Here is a 26997-nt window from a genome sequence, read left to right on the forward strand (position 1 = left end):
GTGGTAGATGACATGAATTACCTCAATTTCACTAATAAAAAATAGAACCTCTTTAATGTATTTTTTTTTAATTTTGTAGACACACATAGCTCTGACACATAACAATAAAAAACATAAAATGAAATTACAACAAAAACAACAACAACAACAATACTACTACTACTACTACTACTACTACTACTAATAATAATAATAATAATAATAATAATAACAATAACAATAATAAAATAAAAGCTTCTTGATGTCTTCTAGTCTTTTCTCTTCAAGAGTTTCTTTTTATTCCTTGTATTATGCTGTGAAAAAAATTATAGGACCTTTTAAATACTATAAAAGTCATCCATTTCATGCTTGGACAATTTTAGATTTTAGAACAGTGTGCTATTATAAAATAAACATTGGCTGGTTATAGGGAATAGAGAAAAGGGATTCTTTTAATTACCATCAGCCTGGAAACCATGTTGTAGCCTGTAAATTGTATAGAACAGGAGTAAGTTTCACAAGCTTTTGATTAGTGTAAGAAATAATTGGCTCATTTCTTCATGCTGAGAAAAAGCATGAAGTCTCTCTTCAGTCTTCACCCTGAAATTGTAGTACTGCTGGTAAAGGAAAAGAAAAAAAAAGAAAAGAAAATGATTTGGTAACACATCCCCTAATAGGGTGAAAAACTGCTCTTGAGAAGTGAACATGAACATGATATTGCTCACATTTTCGCTTTGTAGTTTTGATGTATTAATACTGTCTATTAATAACAACTGCCTCATTTGTCATACTTGATACACAGATACACAGATAATCACAGATAATCATTTCCAGAAACATCTTCAGGAGTATGTAATAATCTGCATGCGGGATAACAGGGAGGCTTTAGAATTGTTAAATCCAGTCCAGGGTGACCTTGTCACTCTGTGTACTTCTTATATAGAGCCACTTTGCCTAATCCACACAACATCTAGGTCACCATCTGCTGCGTTTACACCACTGACCACAAAATGGCGTTGTTTCATAGGAAGTCAGTGATTTACAGTGAGGATTATTGCCTGCTCACAAAACTAATAAACACACCTCTGTTGAAATAAAAGACAGATTTTATTCTTAATTGTCAATTTTATTAAGTTGACATCAATTCTTTTTTTTCACCTTTGAATAAAAGTGTGTTGTGGCTAAAACAACTCCAGTTTTGAACTTTTTGAATTGCTGACACACCTGATTCAACTAACTAACCAAACACTTCGGATGGTGGGACTGCACTCGTAAAGACCAGTAAACTGAGAGCCACTTGCTTAAATTATGGCCTTAATCAATGTTTAGCAATTCTGACAGAGATCATTCCGAACCTGTAATCTCATGCTCCTGATCATCTTCTTAGCTGGATCAGGTGTAGCAGATTATAAACACTGCAGGATGGCAGGTTGTCCAGAGGAGCCGATAAGTGCCCTTAATACACAAGTTCAACTTTAATATCTGAATTTCATTTTAAAGTCATTTGAAATTGTTCACTGATGTCATCATAGTACAGAGATTTTGTTTTGTCTTCAGTTCTCATACTTGTGATTGTCATATTTTTTAAAGATACATCACAGCAATAAAAAAAACAAAAGCGAAGTAGATACTGTACATTTGACATGTTTGACAAGTCCATAAATTGCTAAAAGGTTTGTTAATTTAAATAATGACATCCATGGGAGTCCATGCTAAGCATACCCCTTATTAAGATATGTCTGTCTGAACAACATTTTCAGTAATAGTTCTATTCTAAAACCATGTCAGTTGATCAGTCTACTAGATATGGGCACTATATGCAGTTACATTCAGCTCTAATTATACCATAAATGTTTTAACATGTAAGTACTGTATAGTTTCTTTTTTATGCACCAAGTTTCTGCTTATTATTTCCTGGCCAGGACAAAGATGACCCGGGTTTGGAAGATTTCTCCTCAGGCGAGAAGGACATTTCTTTCCTATAGATGATAGGAACCAGAGTTTGAAATTTGTATGCAAATGGAAAGCACTCAGGTCTTTTATCCCTTCATCCAATCTCTTATCCTCACTTCTCTGGCTCTCTGTCGATGTCTCTGTCTATCACTCTGTTGCTGATCCAATCCTCCTCCTGCTGAGCAATGGATTCTCAGTGGGTAATTTTAGTTCCTCATATGCGACTTTGGCTTGTGTCACAAAGGTGCTTCATAATATTCAGAATAGACCTGTAATCTCTCAGGATGGAGTTCAGCATGGAGAGACAGTGCTTCCACAGTGCTGGAATATTCCACAAGACCAGTAGTTGTGAGTGTGTGTGTGTTACTTGTAGCAGTTTAATTCATTTATAGCACATTCAGTCCCACAATGAGAAGTTACAGCAAAAGTCTCTGAAATACACACAAGACGACATGCTGTATTAAAGTCGAAACGTGAACAGAAGCCGTTAATATAAAGCTGAAGTCCTGATTTTTGCGACACACCAACCCAACTACAGGATGTAGTAAATATCCAGAGATCAAGCCACCTTGACCAGAGCAAGAGAGAAAAAGAAGAAGGCTGATATATACTGTAGGACTTCCTCGTTGCATTTGTTAACTGCATGAAGTTCCTGTCTCAAGTGTACTGGTGAAGGGTAGTCAGTGATGGTGCATCATGATGTTATCTTCATCAGCCAGAGTAATCTGGGCCACCTGACGCACAGCAGAGATCTTCTTCACCGCCTTCTGAAGCATCAACTTAAAGTCCTTGTTCTCAGGCCTGAAAAACAGCATACAATAAAGAGCGTACATCAACCTAATCATTTAAATACTTTATTAAACACATTCATTAGCTGTAGATGCAGAATAAATGTATTGATTATTTATGCCAGGAACGTCCAAACCTATATTCAGGGTGCAGGTTTTCATTCCGATCAAGTAATTTCACCTGTTTAAAGAGCTAATCTTAGCTTTCCAAAGTTTTTTTTTGGAGTGGTTTCTGCTTGGTTGGAATAAAACCCTGAACCCACACTGACCCTGCCTGTTTATTAATGAACACCCCTGATTTAGGCCTACATTAAGACATTTATATTTGGAACCCTAGGAGGACATATAGAACAGAACAGACAACACAAATAGACACATCTGCATGCCAAACATAGCTGGCATCCGGTTTTCAAAAGCCGGCAACATTCACAGCTATCCATACCAGAAGAGTGCAATGCCATCTGAAAAGAGAGAGCATGTAGAACTGCTATATTTAACTATACAAGTCATGCATCTTCCAAGGCCAAAAACAAAGTAGTTATATAGTTATATATATATATCAGTTTTATAAAGATTTATTTCATTTTGGTTACAGTCTTTCTTTATACTGAAGTGGGGAAGATCTTCATTAATATCCTTGAAGGAGTTTCAGCGCCAGCTTCTGAAACTGAACAGCTTTGTAAGCTATTCAGTTCACACACACAGAGACACACACAGTGATGGCTGGTATGAAAAAAGTTAAAAAAAAAATAAATAATGATAACTGGCAAAATATAGCTTGAGAAACATAACTTGAAAGTAGAAGAACTGAGTTAATTCATAGTTGGAGAATGTAGTTCAAATATAATGGCACAGATGTGCTAATTGTGTCCTATGTCTCCTATCTCAGACACCACATTCAGTAATGTTATACATTCTCCATGCATAACATTACCTCAGTTATTCTTCTTTGCAAGCTCTTTCTCCGCTTTCCGCCTCTTGTATGCAGCTATTTCCTCCATCTGCAAGCCATGTGCCATTTGCCTGCAAAATATATTAGAAAGGATGAACAAGAAAGACACACACAGACACACTGCCAGGTCACAGGCCATGGGATGACCCACTCTTACCCTGACTTTAGTTCAGGTGGGACAGGGAGTGGTTTGGTGAAACTGTCTCTTCCAATGAGCCAGTAGGTCTCTTCTGCACCTTTGCCCTGAGGAAGAAAGCAGTTGAGAATGTCAGCGTGGACGTAATGCATCATGTGTAAAGAAACAAAAGCAAAATGCCTTCAATTCCACAACATAATATTTAAGATGTAGCTTTTTTCAGCATGTAGAAAATGAATTACATTGATTTGGGAACTAATACTAATAATCAATCAAATAAATACATCAATCACTCAATCATTCAATCAATCAATCAATCAATCAATCAATCAATCAAATCAAAGTTCACAGTTAAACCAGTTGATGTGCACAGTAGCTACTGCTGCTGGACCCATCCACCTTAAAATTTGCATGTGCCTATGTGTTCTTATGAGAGATGCTTCCCACAGTTGTAATGAGTGGTAGTTATCTTCCTGTCAGTTCAGCGATAGACCATTTTAACGGCTATTCATGGGTTTAAAATCATTTTCTACACACAACCATTTCAGTAAATATACACCAGCTACTATGTATATTTACTGAAATAGTTGGTAGAAAATGATTTACGTGCTTCATTTAATCATTTTAAGTGACCTCTTAATCCTTTATCTTGGGAAAACTGGGTGTGATAAAGAGATAAACCGCATGCACACATTCAGAAAACTATTCACTAGGGGCTTTTTAGATTTTTTGTGAGGTGGGAGGCACCTTGAGGAAACCAACACAGACACAATCCAACACAAACACTGTTCAGTAATTCTGATCTCACAAGCAAATTGGGGACCATGAAGTTGGCATGAGGTAAATTTACATTTATGGCACAGACACCAATATCCAGATTGATTACATTTATTTAATTTATACAACTGAGCAGCTGAAGGTCAGGGGGCTTGCTCAAGAGTAGTGGGATTTGAACGCACAACCCGAGTAAATATTTCTATTGCTGAATCTCTGAGCAAAGAGTCTTACCTTGAGCTCTATTCTTCCTCTCAGCTGGACTTTATATCCTGCATTCAGTGCCATCAGGATTTTAACTGTGCTGGAATGAACATGAATCCGATATGCTGTAGGAATCCAAGAGAACAACTCAGTTATGGAACAGGATCAAATCCTTTAGAGAAAACCTTGAAAATATTCAGATATGAGTTTGATGTCTTATTAACTCACGCATCCCTGTGGACTCCATTCGAGAAGCTGTGTTTACAGTGTCTCCAAACAGACAGTACCTGGGCATAGTCAAGCCCACAACACCAGCTACACAAGGACCTACACAAGGACATACATGTATAAATCAACAGCTATGTACTTTTTAAAATGTTCTGAATTACTCTGAAATATTCATGTTCATCTCACAAGTGATTATGTGCAGGTAGGAACAAAACCCAAATATTTTCTTGCTGCCGCACATTCTACACACAAACATTTGTCTGACCTGTGTGAAGTCCTATTCGGATTCGGACCGGTACATCAGGCATGTGTCTCATTTTAAATGTCCCCACAGCACTGAGGATATCTAGAGCCATGTTGGAAATCTCAGCTGCATGGCGGTTCCCGTTGGGCACAGGCAAACCTGATGCCACCATGTAGGCATCCCCTATTGTCTCAACCTATACATGAGAGAGAGAGAGAGAGAGAGAGAGAGAGAGAGAGAGCAGAAGAAGAAGAAGAAGAAGAAGAAGAAGAAGAAGAAGAAGAAGAAGCAGTAAGTTAGTAAGCTTTATACTATTTCTAGTAAGTTTTATACTATTGGTTTGAGTTCTATCCTGATCCAGTCTCAGAAGAAGAAGAAGCTTTTATTTGTCATATACATACTACAGCACAGTAAGATTTTTTCCTTTGCATATAACCAGCTTGCTAGGGTTGCGGTAGTCTCGGCCTCTGACCATTGGCTGAATGCCTGATGCATATGGTACATAAAACTGGAAAAACTTCAGAAGTTTTGAAGTCGTCATCTGATTGGTTGGATCCTACAGGATTTTCAGGAGGCACAATGGTCCACCTGGAAACCAAGCCATACCGATGCTCTGCTTCCCTCATGGAAGAAAAAAGTCATCATATTTACAACTGTGAAAATGAGCGCTTATGAGGATCAGCTAAATGCTAGATTTCCAGATTATGTGAAGTTCATGGTATGGACTCATTAATTTGCATGAATTCTAAAATAACTCATTTGTGCATGCACGCTGACTTATTTTTGTATGGACTTTTCGTTTCCATGCCCCAAAACCTGACACTGAACAAATTGAACTGTGAACTATACATGTCAGTCAGACACCCTCTTGGCCAGTTCTTAGCCAATAATAGCTGCTATAGAGTCCCAGACCCAGTCTGAAGGTCTACCTGTGTGAGACTAGGGTTGAAGTCAGATCACAGGGTCAGACAAAATGCAGCGAGAGAGAATTCTGGAGCAGAGAGAGTTAAAAGCTTTGCTCACAGGCACAAGAAGTGACAGCTTGGTGGTGCTGGAGCTTGAACCCCCAACCTTCTGATCCTTGAGCCACCACAGTCTCAATTAAAGTAGTCAAATAATTAAAAATGGAACACGATTTAAACATAAACGCATAGTTATTGTGTGAAACATCGGTGATATTCCTGCAATACTGCATCACATGAGACAGAAACAGACAATGCATTAGCCTTTTATTGCTAGTATTCAATAGTAACAATGCTTAAAATCTGCAAACATTGTTCAAACTGATTGACACCATCTTCACCTTGTACTGGCTAAGCCCCTAGACCAGGATATGAGGAGTCCTGGCTTATGCTCTGTACCTCTAATCAAGCTATGGTACTGTACCATGGTCATTTCTGAGCCTGTGCCCCACCAGCATTAAACCATCTTTAAAGACCCTAGAAGTCTGTTCTGTCTTGTGACAAATGATGACAAGGATTCTGTACTTAACATACATCAATTTCAGAAGAAAGACACGTTCTTAGTCTTTGACCAAATGAACCAGTATCGACCTATTCATTGATAAAAGTACTTCTGTAAGTCCCTCTGGATAGAGGTGTCTGCCAAATGCAATAAATGTAAATGTTGTCAGAAGTAATTCAGGCTGTTTATCCACAGGACTGGTTACTGCATGTGGATTTACTGTATGTTCCCATCACCCAGAGCACAGATGCTAACCTAGAGAAACCTTTCAAGAAGATATTATTGTAACACAGAATTATTTCTTGCAAATATAAAGTGATATGTTACTTTGTGACTGTGCTGGAAGGTTCTGGCATGTGATTCTCATCTGTCCTTGCGTTTATTCAGTTTCAGAGGATCATAGTTACATGCATAACTTGTATTCACTGACACAGAATGCACCAATTTATGTATATTGTCGTATAGAACCAACGATCCAAAAGCAATTAGCCTTAAAAAACTCACTCTCATATTCTTAGTGATGTACAAATACATTAAATAAAAGATCTGACTCAAGCAGATGTTCTCACTCCATAGCCAAATAACAGTCACCTTGTACACATCATGGTTGCCGATGATTGCGTCAAAGAGTGTGTAGAGGTCGTTAAGAAGGTCCACCACCTCGATGGGCTCACTGTTGGCTGAGATTGTAGTGAAGCCAACAATATCACTGAAGTAAACAGTGACACTGTCAAAATACTCTGGTTTCACCGTGGTTCCCAACTTCAGAGCCTCGGCTACTGACCTACAGTAGAGCAGACGGAATCATGAAAACAACAAACAATTAGAGCTTGAGACCGTGTTTTTGTGCGTATGTGTGTGTGAATCAAGTGGTACATACCCTTAAATACAAAAAAATAGTTTACTACCACAAACATAGAGCTCACAGAAATCAGATCATCAGATGATTACCTATGAACTATTTCATCAGATGTCAAAAACAAATAATTTTTTGGACACTATTCTAAATATTTTTTAACTTATTTTAGCTCTTTAAGAAAGCATCCTATTAAATTACTATATAGACAAATATCCTGTATTACAAAATGTGAATATATTTCCATATATTCCAATATATTCTACTCACGGTGGCAGCATCTGTGTAAGCAATTTCTCTGTCTTCTGTTTCTCAATTTCCAGCTCCTCTGTCCTTTCCCTGATCAGTTCCTCCAGGTTAGAGGAGTACTGCTCCAGCATCCTCAGCATGGAGTCTATGATGTTTGTCTTCTTCCCTTTATTTATGTTCTTGAACTGAAGAAAGGAAAGGGAGAGATAACGGTGAGGCTCAAACAGATGGATAGAAGTTTGTTCTGGTAAATTAAAAAAATAAATAATCTGCAATCCAAGATATCTGAAATGAATTCTTTGTCTTTTTTAATCTATGAAAAGTTACTCTAGTAAAGGTTTTCCAAATGTTGTATTGTAACATGTTATCAAGATGTTTTTATAGTCTTATAATCTCATATAATTACCAATGCTCCTGCTATACTAAAATAAAAAACCCTGTCTATATGAAGACCGATATTATTTAAAATGTCTTTTTTCATCTGTGTTTTGGGTCAAAGTCATTTTTAAAACACCCCTCACACTGTTTTTGTGTGGATGAGAAAAATGATATTGCAGGGTTGACCTTCTCATACCTTTTACAGTTTTTTGAGATTTATTTACTAGAAATGTACTAGAAATTATTCATTAATATGTTTTTTGCTAGGGGGCACGGTGGCTTAGTGGTTAGCACGTTCGCCTCACACCTCCAGGGTTGGGGGTTCGATTCCCGCCTCCGCCTTGTGTGTGTGGAGTTTGCATGTTCTCCCCGTGCCTCGGGGGTTTCCTCCGGGAACTACGGTTTCCTCCCCCGGTCCAAAGACATGCATGGTAGGTTGATTAGCATCTCTGGAAAATTGTCCCTAGTGTGTGATTGTGTGAGTGAATTTAGTGTGTGTGTGCCCTGCGATTGGGTTGGCACTCCGTCCAGGGTGTATCCTGCCTTGATGCCCAATGATGCCTGAGATAGGCACAGGCTCCCCGTGACCCGAGATAGTTCGGATAAGCGGTAGAAGATGAATGAATGAATGAATGTTTTTTGCTTCCTACTTCCTACTTTGTTTTAGAACTTTTACAGAGTTTTCACAGTTATCCTTCTCTACACATGCTCTTAACATTATTCTCGAGGTTTTTAACATTTTTTAAATGGCAGGTTCAAATTAGTTTCATGTGGATAGTTTTAAAATCCAGTGCTTGTTAAAGGGGAGTAGAGGTAAAGAGGGATTTTTTTTTTACTTTGTCAAAAGATGGGACTTAAAGTTATTCAAGTAATTAAAAAAAGGTATTTTTTTTATAGAGATTTTATTCCCAGGAAATTGGAAAAGTGAAAAGGAGGGCCACCTGATCAAATATGTCATCAAATGTTGGTCTCCTCTCAGGCTGCTCATTCCAGCATTGCTTCATTAGCTGGATGCACTCCATAGGAGCATTGTCTGGAGATACAGTGGGTCTGCACAATGGTGGAGGCTTCCTCACCTTCTGAACAATTTCTGTTGTGATCAAAACAAATTTAAATCTTCAAGATTACACACCCAAGGAAGAGGCAATCAAGGACACTTGAGTATATTACAGTATATCTTTTAAAATATGCCAGACAGATTGTCCTACCCTGAGCAGATTGCTCTAACATACAAAAAGGTGGCCCTCGCACCACAACTTCCTGCATGACAATGGAGAAGCTGTAAACATCCCCTGCCAGACTGCCTTTCAGCCCTGGATAGGAAGTTCGCAAGATCTCAGGGGCTGTCCACAGCAGCTCTGTATAGAGTCCAGAAAAGAGAATAAGTGTAAGTAGAGTTGTATATAGAGAAGCATGAACAAGTTCAGGCATGAGACCAAAACCTCAACAATTCTAAATAGGCTGGCAAAAAAAAATAAAAAACACAAGCCACCAGGGGTCATATGGATAGTACAGAAACCTGGTATCTGCATGACTAAGATGAACAGATAAAAGCTCACAAAGTACACATACTCACCCTCAGGCAGTGGCTCTATGTATAAAAACCTCTGAGACTCCAAAACTTCATTGTAGCCATAGTCAGTCACTTTGAGCACAAAACGCCCATCAACCACACAGTTTCTGGACTTCAGCCTTCCATGACATACATTCCTGTGGTGGAGGTATTTCATTCCCTACATGCCAGGAACATTCACACACAAACAGTCATATTATAATCTGCATCATTTATTTGCTTAAAGCAAATACACCTTTGTCTAAACTACATATTTCACATCAATCAGTTTCCTCTTGTGGACTCCTACATTACATATATTGCATTTAGCAAACACCCTTACATTGAATCTCATTTATACAATTAAGCAGTGGAGGTTTAAGGGCCTTGCAGTGGCAGGTTGGTGGTCTCGTGATTTGAACAACCTTCTGACTAGAGGACCGATGCCACTGGTCCTAAATGTCAGTCATTTTTGACTGATAGAGAGTACTACCTTAATGAGGTCTAGCAGGAGAGAAGATTTAAACATCCAGTCCAGTTTGACATCGTCATTATGCAGCAGATCTTCCAGGCTGCCACGGGAACAGTACTCCGTCACTATGGCAAACACTCCACAGTCGTGAAAGAAGCCCATGAATGGGTTAACATTCTCATGCCTCATGTCTTTCATCTGCAGAAAAATATTTAAATGCTGTATGAATCACTTTACATACAAAGAGGATGGAAATTAGAGAAAGCACTTTAAAGGAGGGTCTAAAAGATTTATACTTGCTAACAAGCATTAGACCTTACCAAGGTTACATTTTCAAATTATTTGCATAACAGAGCTCTAAGTTGATCAAACTGTAAACACATTTTTATTGTTTTGAATGAAATGCATTTATCTTCCACCACTAAACTACACTATAAGACTTGTGGACTAAATGCTTGTGGACACCTGATCATCTCATCCATATGTGGTTCTTCTCCCAAAGTGTTGGCACACAGTTGGAAGCACACAATTGTAAAAAAAAATGTATTTGTCTGCTTTAATATTGATTTTTACATTAATGGGTTCCAGGATGACAATGCCCTTGTGCACAAAGAGTGATCAATAAAGACACGGTTTCCTGAGTTTGGTGTTGAGGAACTTAAATGGCCTACACAGAGCCCTGGGCTCAAACTCAAATATTTTTGAGATTAATTGTAACACTGAGTGCCAAGATTATTTGTTTGACATGACTGCCTAACCTCAGTAAAGCACTTACGCCTTAATGGGCTTATATCTCCATAGACATGTTCCAGAATCTTGTGAAAAACCTTTTCTGAAGAGCAAAGGCTCTCAGCAAAGAGCAGCTAAAGAGGTGGCCAACTCCATGCCAATGCCCATGGATTTGAAATTGGATATTTAAGAACTACTTATTTGGTGTGATAATCTGGTGTCCACACAATTTTGGCTGTATAAGGTATGTATCTCTGGCAAGTGTTTACCTACTTGAAAATTACACCAATCATGTTCAGAACAAAATGCTAGGATTTGATTGTCAAATTCATAGCAGTTAGCAAAGTAGCAAATAGTATATGGAACTAAAGCAAAAGCAAAAGGCCCACAGGGAATGTCTTGAGTCGGAGCGATAGCAACAGCACAGCATGTCTAGGAATCACATACTGAATCCTGAAACTTTCCACCCAAAGTGGAATTTAATTTAATTCTGAGATATCCTTTAGAGAACGCTTAAGCAAAATAGGTATGTAAATATGCAGTTGTTTGTATTTGAGAAAAAGGCATTTCACTGTTCTCATGCAGTCACAGATGATTTACAGTCTATTCACAGATGGAGTCACTGTCCTCCCACATTACTTAGCTGAAAAGATATAATCAATTTAATTTATTACTATGATTTGTATGTAATAGTGTTTATGTGTGTACATAGAGAGGTCTTGAAAAAGTGCATTCTGTAATAATCACACACACACACACTCAAAAAAAAGGTTTGACCTTTGAGTGTTTAGAAATTAAACTATCTAGCGATGACTCACTAGTTCAAACACATCAGTGGTACTAGGGTTGATACTCCGAAAGTTTCCATGGGGAAGTCGTTTTAGCCAAGCCCAATCTCCCTGCAAAACAAGAGGTGGGATTGAAAAAATGAACTCTTCTGTCTTTCACTCTCATGTTAAATTTCTGAAATATTCACTGAATATGCTCATATACCTCAAAGATGGCGACATTTGAATTCTCATAGGTGGCCGGAGATTGACTAGAGAATGGAGAGGTGTGGCTGCGCTCTGAGATGCTTTTTCTAGTATCACTGGTCTTGCTTTCTTCCAAACTCATCTTCTGGATTTGGAAAGGTGTGTTAGTCAGTAGTGTGTATCTTTATTGTTTGTGTTTGTATAAAATCCTGGAAAAATTACCTTGTTACTTAGTGATGGGTTGATAAAGGTGACATCAGCCAAGGTCAGCAGGATTTTATTTGGGCCTCGGACTAATTGAATCTGACTGAGTCGTCGCCTAGGAGACATGATAGTAAGAAAGATGTCAGTGCTGATGAAGAAATAATCTGCATTGTGTGTTAAACTCATGATAATTATTCTTAATATGCTATTTTAGATTGCACTATAAATATAAAGAGATAAGTATATAGCAACATGATTTTACCTTATAAAGTAAACAGAAGCAACAAAAGAGAAGATTAGTAGAAAGACACATATTAAGAAAATAATCAGTTGGAAAGGATCCACACCTGTTGAAAGATGGAAAGAATTTATAGACCAAGTCATACTTATGGATTTTAACCAGTCTATCTAGTAAAGCCTGTGTGTTTGTTTAGCATGTGTATATATGTGTGTGTGTGGGTGGGTGTACCCTCCTACCTCTACCACAGATAATTCCTTGCGTGAACCAGCACCTGGAGTCAGTCTTAGGTGGCCCATATCGGGGGAAGTGAATGGACCGACCAAGGAAGTGTACCATATCCGTCTCCATTTCTATTCTATAGCAGGGCCTCATTTCCCATGATAAGCCATCTGTATCCAGCACAACGTAATCCAGTAGACCCAAGCCTGAATGACTTGTGTGGATGGGGTGACTGAATCCCTTGAATGTCAGGTTATGTGCATGCTGGGCCAGATTATCTCCAGACATCCACTGTCTTGATGCTTTTAAACTCTGCATGGCATGGGCAATGAACAGGATAGACGAATAGATGGTACCGAACAGAGGGGACACCTATAGGATTAAAAAATTTTTTTAATATCTCTTAATATGACAAGCACAGAAAGCAATCATCTGTATTCTTCCACAGAGACTACCAGCCTGTTGCATTCACACCAATCAGTGTGGGACAAAAAACAAATGTTAATGTTGAAGAGATTATTGTTGGCTTTAGGACCTAGGTGATCAATCTACACTGCACATCAAGGCCACAACAGTTTGTGTTGCTATATGATTAGGAGGGTCAATAAAATAATAGACCACTCGACTTTAATCTGTACCACTTTCTACAGGTGAATAATATAGTGACCAGATCAAACTGTATGGAATTACAGAATGTTTGGTCTGCATTGTGCTCTTATAGGCTGTGCTAATTGGTACTACTGGAGGCTTTGAGAAATGACATATTGTTCCAGTGTACATAAGGTATATGTAAGAATAAGAAGATGAGATAAGGTCAGATAAGATGATAAGATAAGATAAGATACTATATAAGGCGCTTGACTTTATTTTTATGATGAATGCCAGACAGAAGAAACCGACCAGATGTTAAACCAATTAATTTAACTAAATATCAATATAAACACAAATACTTTAAGCACCTCCCCAGTTTGAGTGAATTTTCCACCCAGTCTGACTGCCCTCTCACCTGATGGGGTTTAATGTTCTTGGGAAGCTTTCCACCAGTCTGTGCCTCAGTGTAAGCTTGATAAAATGAATGCCGTTCTGGAGACTCCACAGTGATGGTAAGCACAGCATCATAAGCATGCAGCAGCTTGCTATTGTTGGGAAGGATATATTGTGAAAGGTTTTGGTAGGGTAAGCTGTACAGGAGAGTGTCGTAGGGCACAAATACCATAGACCCTTCTGTCATCCTCATATCATGAGCCATCTCAAGAAGCATCTGCTGATCTTTACCCCCTATTAAGATGGAGTGCATACATAGGATGACCACTAGAATGGAACAGAAACAGAGATAAAAATGAATGACAGAGACCTGAAAAGAAAAGCCAATGACATGCATTATTACTGTACATTTCAACAAGTGGAACTTTTAACTCACAGCGTAGGTTTTCTACTTTCTTGACCTTGGCTAGTGTCTTGCGCATGCTGACCATGTCCTTCCCGATAGTTGCCACTATGCCAACAGGCATACCATGGCTGCGCAAAGTATTAGCTACCTTGCTTGCAGTCTCTATCCAGATGTCATCACCCGAGGAAACGATACCCACGTGAGCCCAGCGGAAGTGCCGCATAAGATGCAACAACACAAGAGTGGGCAATGGCATAGTGCGGACAAAGGTGGGGTGGTTGTGTCTGGTATCGAGCTCATCACCACTACATGACCAGGAAAACACAGCTTTGTTCCAGCTTTTCGCCAGAAGGGATGCTGTGTCACAGTAACCTGGGTTGACAGGACCAACAAATGCAGACGCCCGCACATAGTAGCCAAGGAAGTGGGATAGAGCCTGTGATGTCTCACAATCTTCCTCCAGGATGACATAATCAAAAGTGATCCCAGGATAGAGGAATGGGTCCTGGTTGATACGACTTACAGCTAGTTGTGCTGCTGCACTGGGATAAGCTTTGGCAAAGAGGAGGTCACAGGTCCATGGGCCGACCACCCCTACTCGAAAGATAGCAGCAGCAGAGGATACAGGATAAAGGAGGCACAACAGGATTGCAGAGGCCCAGAAGTGCCAACTGGAACAGGAGGGGAGATGGCCATACTGATGAGGGTAAGATGAACATTGATCACTGGTTTGGCTGGCCCATTCTGGTGGTAAATTATAGAAGGCACAGGGCCGCCGTCGCATCTCAGGGCTACGGCTCTGGAAGGTTGGTGTGCTCTGGAGCCCACCAAGTGTCACATCAGAGGTGTCATTGTTGAAGCCTACCCATAGTTCTGTGACGAGAGAAAATGAAAGAGTTGGTATTCTGCAGAAGAGAATAGCTCTACAATAAGTGGTTGATTTCCTTGAGATTATAACTGTAATCTATAAATGTGCTGTAAAAAATGTGCAGATCTGTGTTGTGGTAAGTAATAGAGGGATTAACGGTAAGAATCGGATCAGCACAATCCTTTTAAGTGTACACTATATCCTATAACTACATACGCTTGTGAGAATTTCAATCATCCGTTCACAAATTACATTGCAGTATGAAGCTCTGTGAGAATTTAGGTGACTGAAAATTGTTAAAGCATATCATAGAAGTGCTCGGGTGACTTAACACAGCCAACAGTGAATGCACTTTAAGATGTTGATCTTTAAGCATCCCCATTATTACATACAATGAAAACCACCTGTCTCCTTAAAAGGACATTCATCATTGGTTTGAAGATAGTATCTGACTACTAAAGAATTAATTACAAGACTGCTGAAAAACTACAGTAGGATTATCTAATGATGTCTGTGAAGTTTAATCTAATCCCTCTTCAGCATAGGCCTCCAAGATACTAAAATATGTACATGTTAAACCTGTTAATTATAATTAATGAATCAAATATTAAAATTCGACAGCTACTGCTATAAGCTGTTTCCTACTAGATATTGGTATACATCTGTGCACCAATCACTATTTTCAAAATCTAACGTTGCTAACCAAAATGTACTGTCTTGCGTCGCTCAGTAAGACCAGTAAAGTGATATGACCAATTCATTCACTAGCATAGATGTAAAAATCGTGTTAACTTACCAGTTCTATTTGATAAAGTAAATTTGGATGATCATTTGCATAGCACCTTATCCTCATCCGTAAAGCATAAATCTGCAGACCACCAACATTTCATATGCATTAAAATCCAGGAGAAACTATTTTGGTCTAGTTTTACATTCATCATGAGTCTAGCTATGAACTACAGGAACAGAAATGTATCCAGAAGAAAGCCATTGGTGCTGCAGAGGCCCTAACGGGGCTCCAGCCAGCATTAGGTTACATTTCTAATCCTCTCCAAGTATCCTCTTCCTGAAGTGACGGCATAGCCGACCTCAAGTGAATGACCTGAAGATTATATCAATCCAATTTTAAACCAACTGATTTCTTTCTTTTGATTATTTATCTTCGAGTACTCTCTAACCCACTCATAATATAGTTTGAAGTAAAGTTTGAAAAAGCATTATCCTCTAACTCGTCATGTTGAAAATTGAATGATTATACAAAGAGCATTTAATGAGACAATGCTTATATGTAGCAGGCGTGAAAACAATTTCATAAGAAATAGAATGGGTTATACATGACATTATATCGGTTATGTGGCTCATTAATGGGGTAAATAGTAGGTGGTATTGTACTTGAATGGTCATGCAGTTGAGTTAATCCTCCAGATCAACAAAATGATCCTATTAGTAATTATTATTGCACTTGTTTTGGAAACATGTTCCCTGAGGAGCATGTGAAATCACCAACTTAAGGGAGAACCAGATGCCCTACTGGCATGAGTGCCTGAAACCTCAATGTCCTTATATAGCTAAAGGAGACAGACATGGCACACAGAACTATTAGTTGTGGGAAATGGATTGACTTGGATCTGGTGCAAAAACAATATTTGGCAGATCGCTGGGTGAATGGCTGTGAGTTATAACAACCTGGTCAAACACAACTCATGATTATCTGTGAATGTACAAGAGACAGGCAATATCAACAATAACCTGTCAAAGGAACATAAGCATTTCCTAAAAAAAAGTGCAAATGTCTGGACAATAATTTCGAATTAATATTTAAACTTTACAATTACAAATGTTCAAGGCCTTTGTGTATTATATAACAGTATATATAGTATTGTAATATTGACGTCTATTGTTTTGCCTGTAAATTCCTGTCTAACTTGAACACGGTGTTCTGGAATTGAAATGTTGTTTCTTTTGTTTCTTTCAGGTGATTTATGTAGCATTTGATGGCCGAAGGCAAAGATCAGATAAAAGTTTTATTACAGCCAGAATGAATAATATTCCATGTTTGGAACCAATGTATGTTTTCAGTTTCTACATGTAGTTCCTTGTTACACAGAATGGAGGCAGTAGAATACAGATTTGCATTGCATGAATGCTGATGGTGTTCAAATGTACAATAATGCTATTTACAATAAAATTCCTCCTGAGGGTCAGGATTTTAGAAGATAAAAATAACCGGAGCAAGATCATCACTGATCTGGATTCTCCACCCTGCAACTTTAGCCTGGATATCTGCTTTTTCTTTATCACACCAAGCCAAAAACCTGAACAAATGCATTCCCTCACTAAATATTTCATTATATTTTTAGTGACCGGTGAGATTTATTGAAATATTACATTGCTTGTATAACATTGTTTTCTATATTGTAAATATTACAAAAATATTAAGCAATGCTTCAGTATTTCCATGTTTCCATTGGGATTAAGATATACAGAGAAAATAATAGCACTGATACATGACACAAGTGAAGTAATGTCTTTATCTCTTGAACGTTCTCCTTTTCTCTGTCTTAATTCCACTACAAATTCACTGTGATGTTGAAGGAGAAACTTGACTCTTTCCTGTAGTAAATCTCCATCAGCACAACACCCAATGACCATATTGGGTAAGAATCTTTAAAAATATCTGATTCAGGTTTGTTTTAAAGTGTGAATGTTTCCCTAGAGGACAAGAGAACCATTTTAGGGAACTAAGAACTCTTAAGGGTCATTTGGTTACTTGTAGGATTTGTGTAGTATCTGTTATTGGAGGAGGGACCAGAAATACTTATTTATACACACCAACAAATGAAAGAAAAATATTGTTTGAGCTAAACGTAATTCTTAGACATACTGTAATTCATTCAGAGTCATTCATGTACTTTGGTATAATATCATACTATTAAGCTAAATGACAGAAGGCAATTATTTTGTCTCTAAACAGCATGAGTATTTTATTAAATATAGAAGCACCATCATACTGTTAATCATTCAGTGGGAATTTTTCACAGTAGCTATAAACTGGACTCTGAGTAAAAGTGGGTTCTTTTCATGTTGCAAGTCCATTGGCAGTGTTATGAAATGCTGTGTGTGGAAATGCTGATAAAGACTGACAGTCTGCTTGAAAAATCAACCAGGTAGATAGATAGATAGATAGATAGATAGATAGATAAATAGATAGATAGATAGATAGATAGATAGATAGATAGATAGATAGGAGTTAATATCAAAGCAAATAAAGAGAAAAGAAAAGGGAAAATTGATAAAAGATTGAATGGATGGATGGATGGATCGATGATGAATGGTTGGATGGATGGAAACAAACAAAAAAACAGTAAATAAATGTGGAAGAAAGGTGTAAAGGAGAAAGGATATAGAAAACAAATAAATAAATACATAAATATACAAATGCAGAAGTAGTAAGTTTGGGGCTTTGCCTAATTGTTTCTGCAGAACTAGGATTAAATGTCCATTCACAGTTAATGCACAGAGTTAAATGCACAGAGTGAAAATGCTGAAATGCAGAATTCCATGCACTTTTTCAGAATTTCATGCACTTCCAAAATCACAAATATCATTCACTTATTTCTGAGTGGTCAGTGAAATGAAAACAGCTATTACTCACATTAGGACTTTAGTGTCATTCCACAAAACTGGTGCCTTTTCAGACCATTTCAAAACTCATTTTTATAAAATTAATGACAGCAACAGGACTGACATAATGGTTACAGGACTGAACAGATTAATAGGGATGTCAGAACACATTCTTTACACGGCACATATGTGTTACCTAATATTGTTTTTTAAATTGCATTATTTAGTTTTAAACTTACTTGGAATAGCTGTATTCGTGAAGCACATTAACTTTCTAACTGATCTAATGTTTTAAGGCTATTATTATTAGACACGTCCATGCATTGTTTTTTGTCTGCGTGAGTGAGTCCTGTCTGTCTACTGTTATCTGAAAATATTAAATAAAATATAATATCTACACAGTAATGTGAAAACTATCTAAATACTTAATACTTATACTTTAATTACAATATGCATGTATGAACAATACTAACTACTTACAGCATTTAGCAGATGCCCTTATCCATAGTGACATGCACTTTTAATTCTTTTTATACTTATCTGAGTAATTGAAGGTTAAGGGCCTTGCAAAGGGATACAGCAGCGGCAGATTGGTGGCCCTGGGATTTGAGCTCTCCATCTTCTGATCAGTAGCCCAACACCTTAATCACTAGGCTACCAAATGCCCTACATATACATATAGACATTAGCTCAATAATACCAATAATAAGGGAAACCTTATTATAATAATACATTAAAAATAATGTGGCTAACCTGACACACGGGAAAACTAAAAGGGCTGACGATTTCAAGCTAATTTGTTCATTTCTATCTAATATGTCAAGGTCACAGAAGCTCATGTACACTTTGAAATGTCAATATTATTATATATTAAGTTAAAACAAACTTTAAATTTGACTTTTAAAAAAAATGGTAACTCCTTTCTGTTAAACCCAAAATAAATCCAAAATAGAACATTACAGAAGAGAGAGAGAGAGAGAGAGAGAGAGAGAGAGAGAGAGAGAGAGAGAGAGAGAGATTTTTGTACTATTTTGCCTTCAATTTGCAAATTGAATGTCCCACTGAAAAAGAACAATAATATTGTGGGACAGGCCAAAATCCTTACCTTTATCAGCATAAAAGCTATTTTAATTATGTAAAATAATATTTAATTGACTTTAATTTGATGTACTTTTGATGAAAGTATAGCTATGTTTTTAAATCACAGAATAATTTGTTGTTTATAGTAATTCTATATCTGAAATATTTCCAGGGCACCAATTTTCTGAAATGACCCTTCATGTGAACCAAGTCTACCGTTAACATCAATATCTCGCCATTCATCCTTCATTAAAATAAGAGGTAAAACATGCCAAAATTAATAAGGACCGGAGTTTTCTCCAACTAGGTGTCTAAAGAATTAAAGTGTTATCCAAAGGTTTTCCTTCAAAAGTTCAAAAGTTTCCACAAATAAATCTCATTATCAGTTTAATCAAATGAATCAAATGATTTTTAAAGTAATCTACATTGTCACACAGAGGCCCATTATCAGCAACTGTCAGTCCTTTATTTCCATCTCATCTTATAGCTGCTAATCGATGTTAAGCAATTTATAAGGCCAACTGATTATTAGAAAATCTGTCTCTTTTGTAATTGTGCTCGAACAGCTGAGAACTGTTGTACTGATTAAAATAAAACTACAGCAATAAGGCCTTTAGGATAGTTTAGTATCTGGAGCATCAGGAGTTATGGGTTTGTTTGTTTCTTTCTTTTCATGGTAAGAACTTATCTTAGCATGCTGTGAACTACTCCCCTTATAGAACAGTACAAACTGTACTGTGAGTGTGAAAAACAACTGGAAAACAAACAGATTTTCAAGTGTTTTCAAAATTTTGAACGATAGTGTAGGTGTAGGTGTAACCTTGTTTAGATACATTAATAACTGTTCTGGTGAAAATGTGTGTGTGTGTGTGTGTGTGTGTGTGTGTGTGTGTGTGTGTGTGTGTGTGTGTGCGTGTGCGTGTGTGTGTGTGCGTGTGCGTGTGTGTGTGTGTGTATACGTCTTCCACTGTTTGTACTTTAATGTCCTGCATATTGGTGTCCATCATGTTTCAGAGACATTTAGTGCTGCTCTTGGAACAAATGCAAAGATCTGGAATACATCAAAAAGAAAGAAAGCAAACTTTCAGAGAACCTGAAACAGAAACAGTATAGTCCACAGATTATTAACATGAAATAAACTCAGGCAGGCTAAAAGATGCCATTCGAGCATAGACATCAGTCAGCTTTGCCAGCTCTGGAGACCTCATGCGTCATAAATCCAGTTTAGTTCTGTCCACATTCCTGATGCCTGATCGTAAAGCACTCTGAGCCTAGGACAAGCACAATATAAATGATTTCCTTTACAAACAATGAGCTACAACTGCTGAAGAAAGATGATCATTAGCCATGGACTTATGTCTTCACTTAATGCCTCAGACTTCATTTCTTCAGCTTTTGTGGAAAATGGCCTTTCCTGACATTCCAGTCAATATCATGACCTTCCACATTCACTCTTTTTTCCCTGCTTTTCTTAATTTTCTCCTTCTCTTTTTCACTTTCCTCCTCCATTTAGTTTCTCCTTGTCCCACTTCCTCTCTCGCTCTGCCCTCTCCACTGGGAGGTGTTTCCTGACTTGGTGATAACACAGAGGGAGAGAATATGTCCTGTAACTGTTCCTCCCCCACAGATGTTTCTTCACAAGTTGAGTGCATTTCCACATAAAATATCTCCCAGATGAGCATTTCCACATAAAACATGATTTCACAAACGACGCCCCGGACCCATATGACCCACCCGGTCTGCGTGGTAATAAACACAACTTTTGTACAACTTGTGTATGAACTTTTCTGCCTGTCTATGCAGCTGCTGTTAGCAAACCATATCTGAGCACAGGAAGTCATTAGCATGATGTCCAGAGACATCCATCTTGTTGGAAGAGAACATGGTGTAGTAATTAGCTCTCTTAATTTGTGACCAACTTTTTGTTTTGAGTATGAAACATTTTAAAATATTGTTGTTTTGTAAATGAACTGAATTTTATAAATTCAATTCAATTTTGTTTGTATATTGCTTTTAACAATCAACATTGATTCAAAGAGCAAGCCAGCAACAAGGGAAAAACTCTCTGGGACCATATTTGCAAGAAACCTTGAGAGGAGCCAGACTAAAAAAGGGAGACACTGGATAGTGCGATTAAATCATTTCCTTTCTACAAATTTATGTATTCAGTGGAATTGTGTATTAAGGAGCATTTGTGCAACTTAGTTTTCTGTATTCCTTATAGATTTAATATTTAATTCTATAATAAATAATATTAACATCATTTAATAATTTAAAAACATCAATCAAATAATTTAACATCAGTTGTTCAACGAGGGGGCCACGGTGGCTTAGTGGTTAGCACGTTCGCCTCACACCTCCAGGGTTGGGGGTTCGATTCAAAGACATGCATGGTAGGTTGATTGGCATCTCTGGAAAATTGTCCATAGTGTGTGATTGTGTGAGTGAATGAGTGTGTGTGTGTGCCCTGCGATGGGTTGGCACTCCGTCCAGGGTGTATCCTGCCTTGATGCCCGATGAAGCCTGAGTGTGCTAGGATGACGCGGTTTCTCTGCCTGATAGCTGTTTACCTTCTTGTGCTGTTAGCTGAACCCAAACACCGGCTACACGCAGTGGAGGGACACACACACACACACACACACACACACAGTCTCCCCGTGACCCGAGGTAGTTCGGATAAGCGGTAGAAAATGAGTGAGTGAGAGTGTTCAACGACAAAGACCAAGACTGACTGCGGCAACAGCAGTTCAAAGCCATCACCATGGTCTCCAAGAGGTACTATCAATTATTATTCTCATATGAAGATTAATGTGTAATGTAATTGAGCCATTTACTTCAGTCCTGTATATAATGATGAGATGAAGATGATGTCTGCATCATAGCTCCATAAATCTAAATAAAGGTATGCAGTTAATCTCTGACTGTGTGATGAATTACACTCTGATGTGACCCATAAGTGATTATTTTACTACAATTACACATAGTACTACACAACATTTGGTCTATTAATTAAAGAGCAACAGGATATATTCATATTTAATTTTGCTGAATGACTGTGAATGTCCAGTTTGACTTTTTGCAGAGATGTCAGTGTAGAGTCATGCCAGTGTAGAAATCTTACTGTGTGTTGCAAAGGCCTACGACACAAAAATTATGTGTTTTTCTATTTTAAATAACAACTTAATATTAAACAACAGAGGGTGGTGAAAACCGACTCTCACATTATTGGGACCTCACGTCCTGCCACTGAGGACGTCCAGAGGAAGAAGTGTATGCGTAAAGCTTGCAGCATCGTCAAGGACACCTCTAACCCATCCCACAAACTATTTACCCTCCTACCCTGGGAGGATGGGAAGAGGTACAGGTACCAGCAGTCAAAGGCCAGCAGGTAAAGGAAGAGAATTAAGAGTAATATAAACTAGTAAATTTAACATTTGAACTACTTTCAAGAGCTACACATATAGAAAATTATTCAAGTGCTTCTGACAAATCAGAAATGAATATTCAACACAGGCATAATATGAGGGGAGGAAATTCAATCTCATTTAAGACAATAAAAAAATTGAACAGTTGTAAAATGTCAATTAGGCATATTTTTAAAAATATGCAGATGCCCTGAACAACTGTGCAAATCTGAATTTCATAAATATTTATTTTAAAGCCAACAGTCAGGCGAAGGTGAACATGTGAATATCGGAGATTGCAGAGTAGACTGTAGTGCACGAGTTTTAACTGTTCATTATCAAGCTCAATCATGTCAGCCTGTGCACACAAGAAACTGAACATTGTTGAAGATCATGAATACATTTTTTTGTAATTTGAGGCTCATGATTATGTATGTTTCATATAATACAAACAGCATAAACCAGAATCGGCCAAACCATTGAAAAATATATGCCTTTCCTTTTTAGCTAAGTGCCAGTACACAACCCAAAGAGGAAAAAAAGCACTAGAGGCAGGGGCATGAATGGTCTTATAGTATCTTGGAAATGGAATTGAAATGATATGATTACAGAAATGATTGCAGAAAAATGGAAATGGAAATGATTACAGAATCCTCTATACCTTTGTTCTGTTTATATACAGAGCTACATATAATGAGCAGGAACAATATCTATAATTAGTAAAGGATGCTTTTGTGTTTCTGCAAGGAATTCAGCAATAAGGAAAAAACATTAAAACACAAAACATATCAAAATGTCACTTTTACTTACACAACATTTTCCTTGTTTACAATAAAATAGACAGAAAAACAAGACACTCTGCAGTAAAATCTGCTTCTGATCAGGACAGGAAAATCAAAGGTCGAATGTCAAAGGAACACGATTAAGGGTCAAAGGCTGTTTGCAATGAGTGAGCATCACATTCCAGAATATCTGTTACAAGGAAGCAGCTTCGAGCTGTAAAATCCCCCCTTACAAGCGGGGAAGGATAAATAAAAGAATAAGTGAATGAAATATAAAACATTCGCCCAACCCCTGTTTTGGCTTCACATAGCCTATGTGAGTCAGAGTTCATGAGAACCACCAGTTGCTTGTCCTCCTTTCTATATATGGAAATCAGCCATACAGGGAATCTTAGAAATAACTTTATAACTAAAAATAATTGCTCTAATTCATGGGCAGTTATACCAAATAGAAGAAAAATCTTTTTTCCATCTAAGGGTGTTTAAGAGCTTTACTTGTCTAAAAGTTTACTTTCGCACACAGCAATAATGAAAAAGCCTGGAAAAGCCCTGGCCATGTTCTTAGCCAATCATTTCATCACACATCATCTCTGTATTTTTAATTGAATGATAAAACATCTGTAACGATATTATGAGCTAAAATCACAAATTGTCAAAAATACATATCTTTAACATAACGTATCTTTATTTATCATTAATATATTATAAATGGTACATCAGTAATGATAAATCATTATATCATTCTACATATTAGTGTTCTTCCAGGCAAAGATTGTCTTTGTTTAAAATCAGATAAAAGTTTATCCCCCCCTCAGTATTTACTAGAGGTACAAGGATACTGCAGTGAAAAATCTAGTTAGAGTACATATTATGTTGTTTGTCTCCTCAGACTGTAAATCAATCACTGGCATTACGTTATCATCACACTGCAGTTGTTGATTTTCCTCTAGAAGAGAGCACTTGCCGGAATCTTCTTTTCAGCTCCTGCATGTTGGGACTCTTTGGCCGGACAAGGTGCAATCCTCCCCTCCTCTTCTCTCCGTTCACCCCTCCTAGTGCCCGGCTCACCTCCTGACACAAGTGCAGGAATGCTGCCTGCACACCCTCATGATTCTCCCTGGCTGAAGCCTCAAAATAATGTCCTCCAAGCTCAGCTGCCAGTGCCTGGCCCTCATCTGTAGGTACCTGGCGAGCCCTCAGAAGGTCACTCTTGTTGCCCACGAGGATTATGGGGATGTTGCCACTCGGGTGGATGCGGCGCACATGCTCATAGAGCGGCTGAATGGTCCGGTAGCTATGCATGTCCGTGATGGAAAAGACCAGCACATAGCCGTCTGCCCAGTAGATGGAGCGGTTAATCTGTTCCTGGCAGTACAGACCCTCTGCATCGTCCTGTAAAAGAAATACAGAAAGGACAATAAAAATAAGTGAAAATAAAAGTATGAGAGCGACTAATGCTAGGCTGCAGCAGGCGAGAAAAAAGATTGCATTTTGGAGGAACATTCTGTTTTAATGATTGCACAAGTTTGCTTATCCATGACTGTTTTTCTTTCAACATCGCATTTGTGCTTCAACACAGCAAGTTGAAAAAAGCCTAAAGTGTGCCAAGAAAAGCAAACCAAGCTGAGTGTATTGCTAGAAACTGCTGTCCAAGATCAGGGGTGACACATCCTGCAGCACTGGGCCTGTTTGTGGCCTTGTACTGATAAATATTGAAAAATGAGCCGCTTTAACTGAGGAATAACCATTAAAACGGGAGTCTGGACAAGGAAACTGTGATTGGAGCTGAAAAACACTCTCTCCCCTTTTCACTATAATGACCCTCTGACTCAGAACACCCTCTTTAGCTCCACTCCCGCATTCTTTGCCTGCAGGCAAAAATGTTTGAACTAAAATTACCCTCAGGGTTTGTCAGAAGCCTGCCGAGGTCCCGGAGGTAAAGACTGCCTGACCTACATGACACCAGATAAGATACAGAGCGAGACAGGAAACAAACATTGAGGATGCACTGAATTACCTGCAGCGAGACACAAGGAGTGTCCTGCACTTGTAGTGAAACCTGCTCTCCTTCAAGATTGATTTTTCTTGAATACAAGGCCCCTAGAGAAAGGAATAACCAGGTTTTCGTCGTTATGGTTACTTGGTTTATGATTCACAAGTTAGAAAATGTTTGAATGTTGTAGGGGTATTACCTGTGTTGGCTTCATAATCACCGATAAACCTCTTGGTCAGAAATCGTACTATTAAGGCTGCAAAGTTTAATAAAACAAACAAATTTTTTTGGATTTACAAGAAAAAAAAAATTATATATACACTGAATATATTTGTTCCCATATGCATGAAACTAAACATTTGTGTGTCGCCCTCTGGAGGACAGCTTCTCCTCAAACCTGCCTGATATTCCCAAACTTTCACATTCAGCTTTTTTGTTGATACTTTGTGCTGTCTTGTATAGACGGATTTTCTCCTACACTATACACAAGTGATAAGAGATGATGATGTATTTTAAATCCTTCACGTGCTGCACACTGATACTGGATTGCAGCACAAACAGTTGTAGCTTCTTTTAAATGTGTCACATTTAAAAAAAAAAAAAAACAACAACAAAAAAAACAGAATATTATTTACTTTATTATTACCTGTTTTCCCGACGTTGCTAGCTCCAAGAACGACTATTTTCACATTTTTATTAGGCACACAGTCCAGGCCTGGGTACTCCGGTATTGGGACTAGCAGAAAGTTGCCAGAACCGGTGCTCATTGTTCTCGGCTGCTCGGGGAGACGCATTTAGAAACTTGGCGACTTCATCCGAGTGCCTGCGAATTGATGTCAGAACTTTGACTTATCCAAACAACCCTCTCCCAATACTCCAGTCTTGTTCTCATAATGCGAGGCAGTGAATGATTGAGCCCACACCAAGCAATGATCTTGACAAACCCTCTGAATGAGAAACAGTCCAGGCGTAAATCCGCACACTCGCTCGCGCTTCCTCGCCGTTTCTCATGCACTCTTCATGTCAGTAATCCGTATAGCAAAGAAACTGGATAATGTGATCATACGCAAAAAGTGTGTATCCTTAGTGTAGCTGTGTGTGTGTGGATTCCGCTGCCTATAAAGCCGCTCCAAGAGAGAACAGAGCAGAAAGAGCCAAGGGGCGGATGACACCATGACAAAGCGCACCGCGCTGAAACACTGCGCTCTGACGCATCCGGAACTCACCAACATCCGGACTGGACTCAAGTGAAAGGAAAAG

General features: G+C 38.2%; 2 protein-coding genes across 4 annotated transcripts; both read right to left on the reverse strand.

The window, feature by feature from the left end:
- Window positions 1-856: 856 nt before the first annotated feature.
- gc2 (guanylyl cyclase 2) lies at window positions 857-15829 on the reverse strand. Of its 3 annotated transcripts, XM_060874693.1 has the most exons (20): window positions 15651-15829; window positions 14017-14859; window positions 13603-13907; window positions 12614-12968; window positions 12399-12483; window positions 12155-12251; window positions 11952-12077; window positions 11777-11857; window positions 10251-10427; window positions 9782-9938; window positions 9414-9563; window positions 9147-9295; window positions 7849-8012; window positions 7314-7506; window positions 5280-5454; window positions 5015-5113; window positions 4817-4911; window positions 3830-3915; window positions 3655-3743; window positions 2602-2733 (listed from the first exon to the last, which is right to left on the reverse strand). In XM_060874693.1, exons 2-19 carry the CDS (start codon window positions 14768-14770, stop codon window positions 3656-3658), a joined length of 3336 nt encoding a protein of 1111 aa, XP_060730676.1. In that variant the 5' UTR covers window positions 14771-14859; window positions 15651-15829; the 3' UTR covers window positions 2602-2733; window position 3655. The 3 variants fall into 3 exon arrangements, with proteins under 3 accessions (XP_060730674.1, XP_060730675.1, XP_060730676.1); XM_060874691.1 differs by lacking the exon at window positions 3655-3743 and having other exon boundaries at window positions 857-2733; XM_060874692.1 differs by lacking the exons at window positions 3655-3743; window positions 15651-15829 and having other exon boundaries at window positions 857-2733; window positions 14017-15060.
- An 8582-nt stretch (window positions 15830-24411) lies between these two features.
- rasl11a (RAS-like, family 11, member A) lies at window positions 24412-26993 on the reverse strand. The gene is made up of 4 exons (XM_060874695.1): window positions 26384-26993; window positions 25937-25993; window positions 25762-25844; window positions 24412-25136 (listed from the first exon to the last, which is right to left on the reverse strand). The coding sequence occupies exons 1-4, from the start codon at window positions 26529-26531 to the stop codon at window positions 24666-24668; spliced, it is 759 nt and encodes a 252-aa protein (XP_060730678.1). The 5' UTR covers window positions 26532-26993; the 3' UTR covers window positions 24412-24665.
- Between the last annotated feature and the right edge of the window lie 4 nt (window positions 26994-26997).

Source organism: Tachysurus vachellii, chromosome 7 (assembly GCF_030014155.1).
Source record: "Tachysurus vachellii isolate PV-2020 chromosome 7, HZAU_Pvac_v1, whole genome shotgun sequence".
In the NCBI taxonomy this organism is placed as follows: domain Eukaryota; kingdom Metazoa; phylum Chordata; class Actinopteri; order Siluriformes; family Bagridae; genus Tachysurus; species Tachysurus vachellii.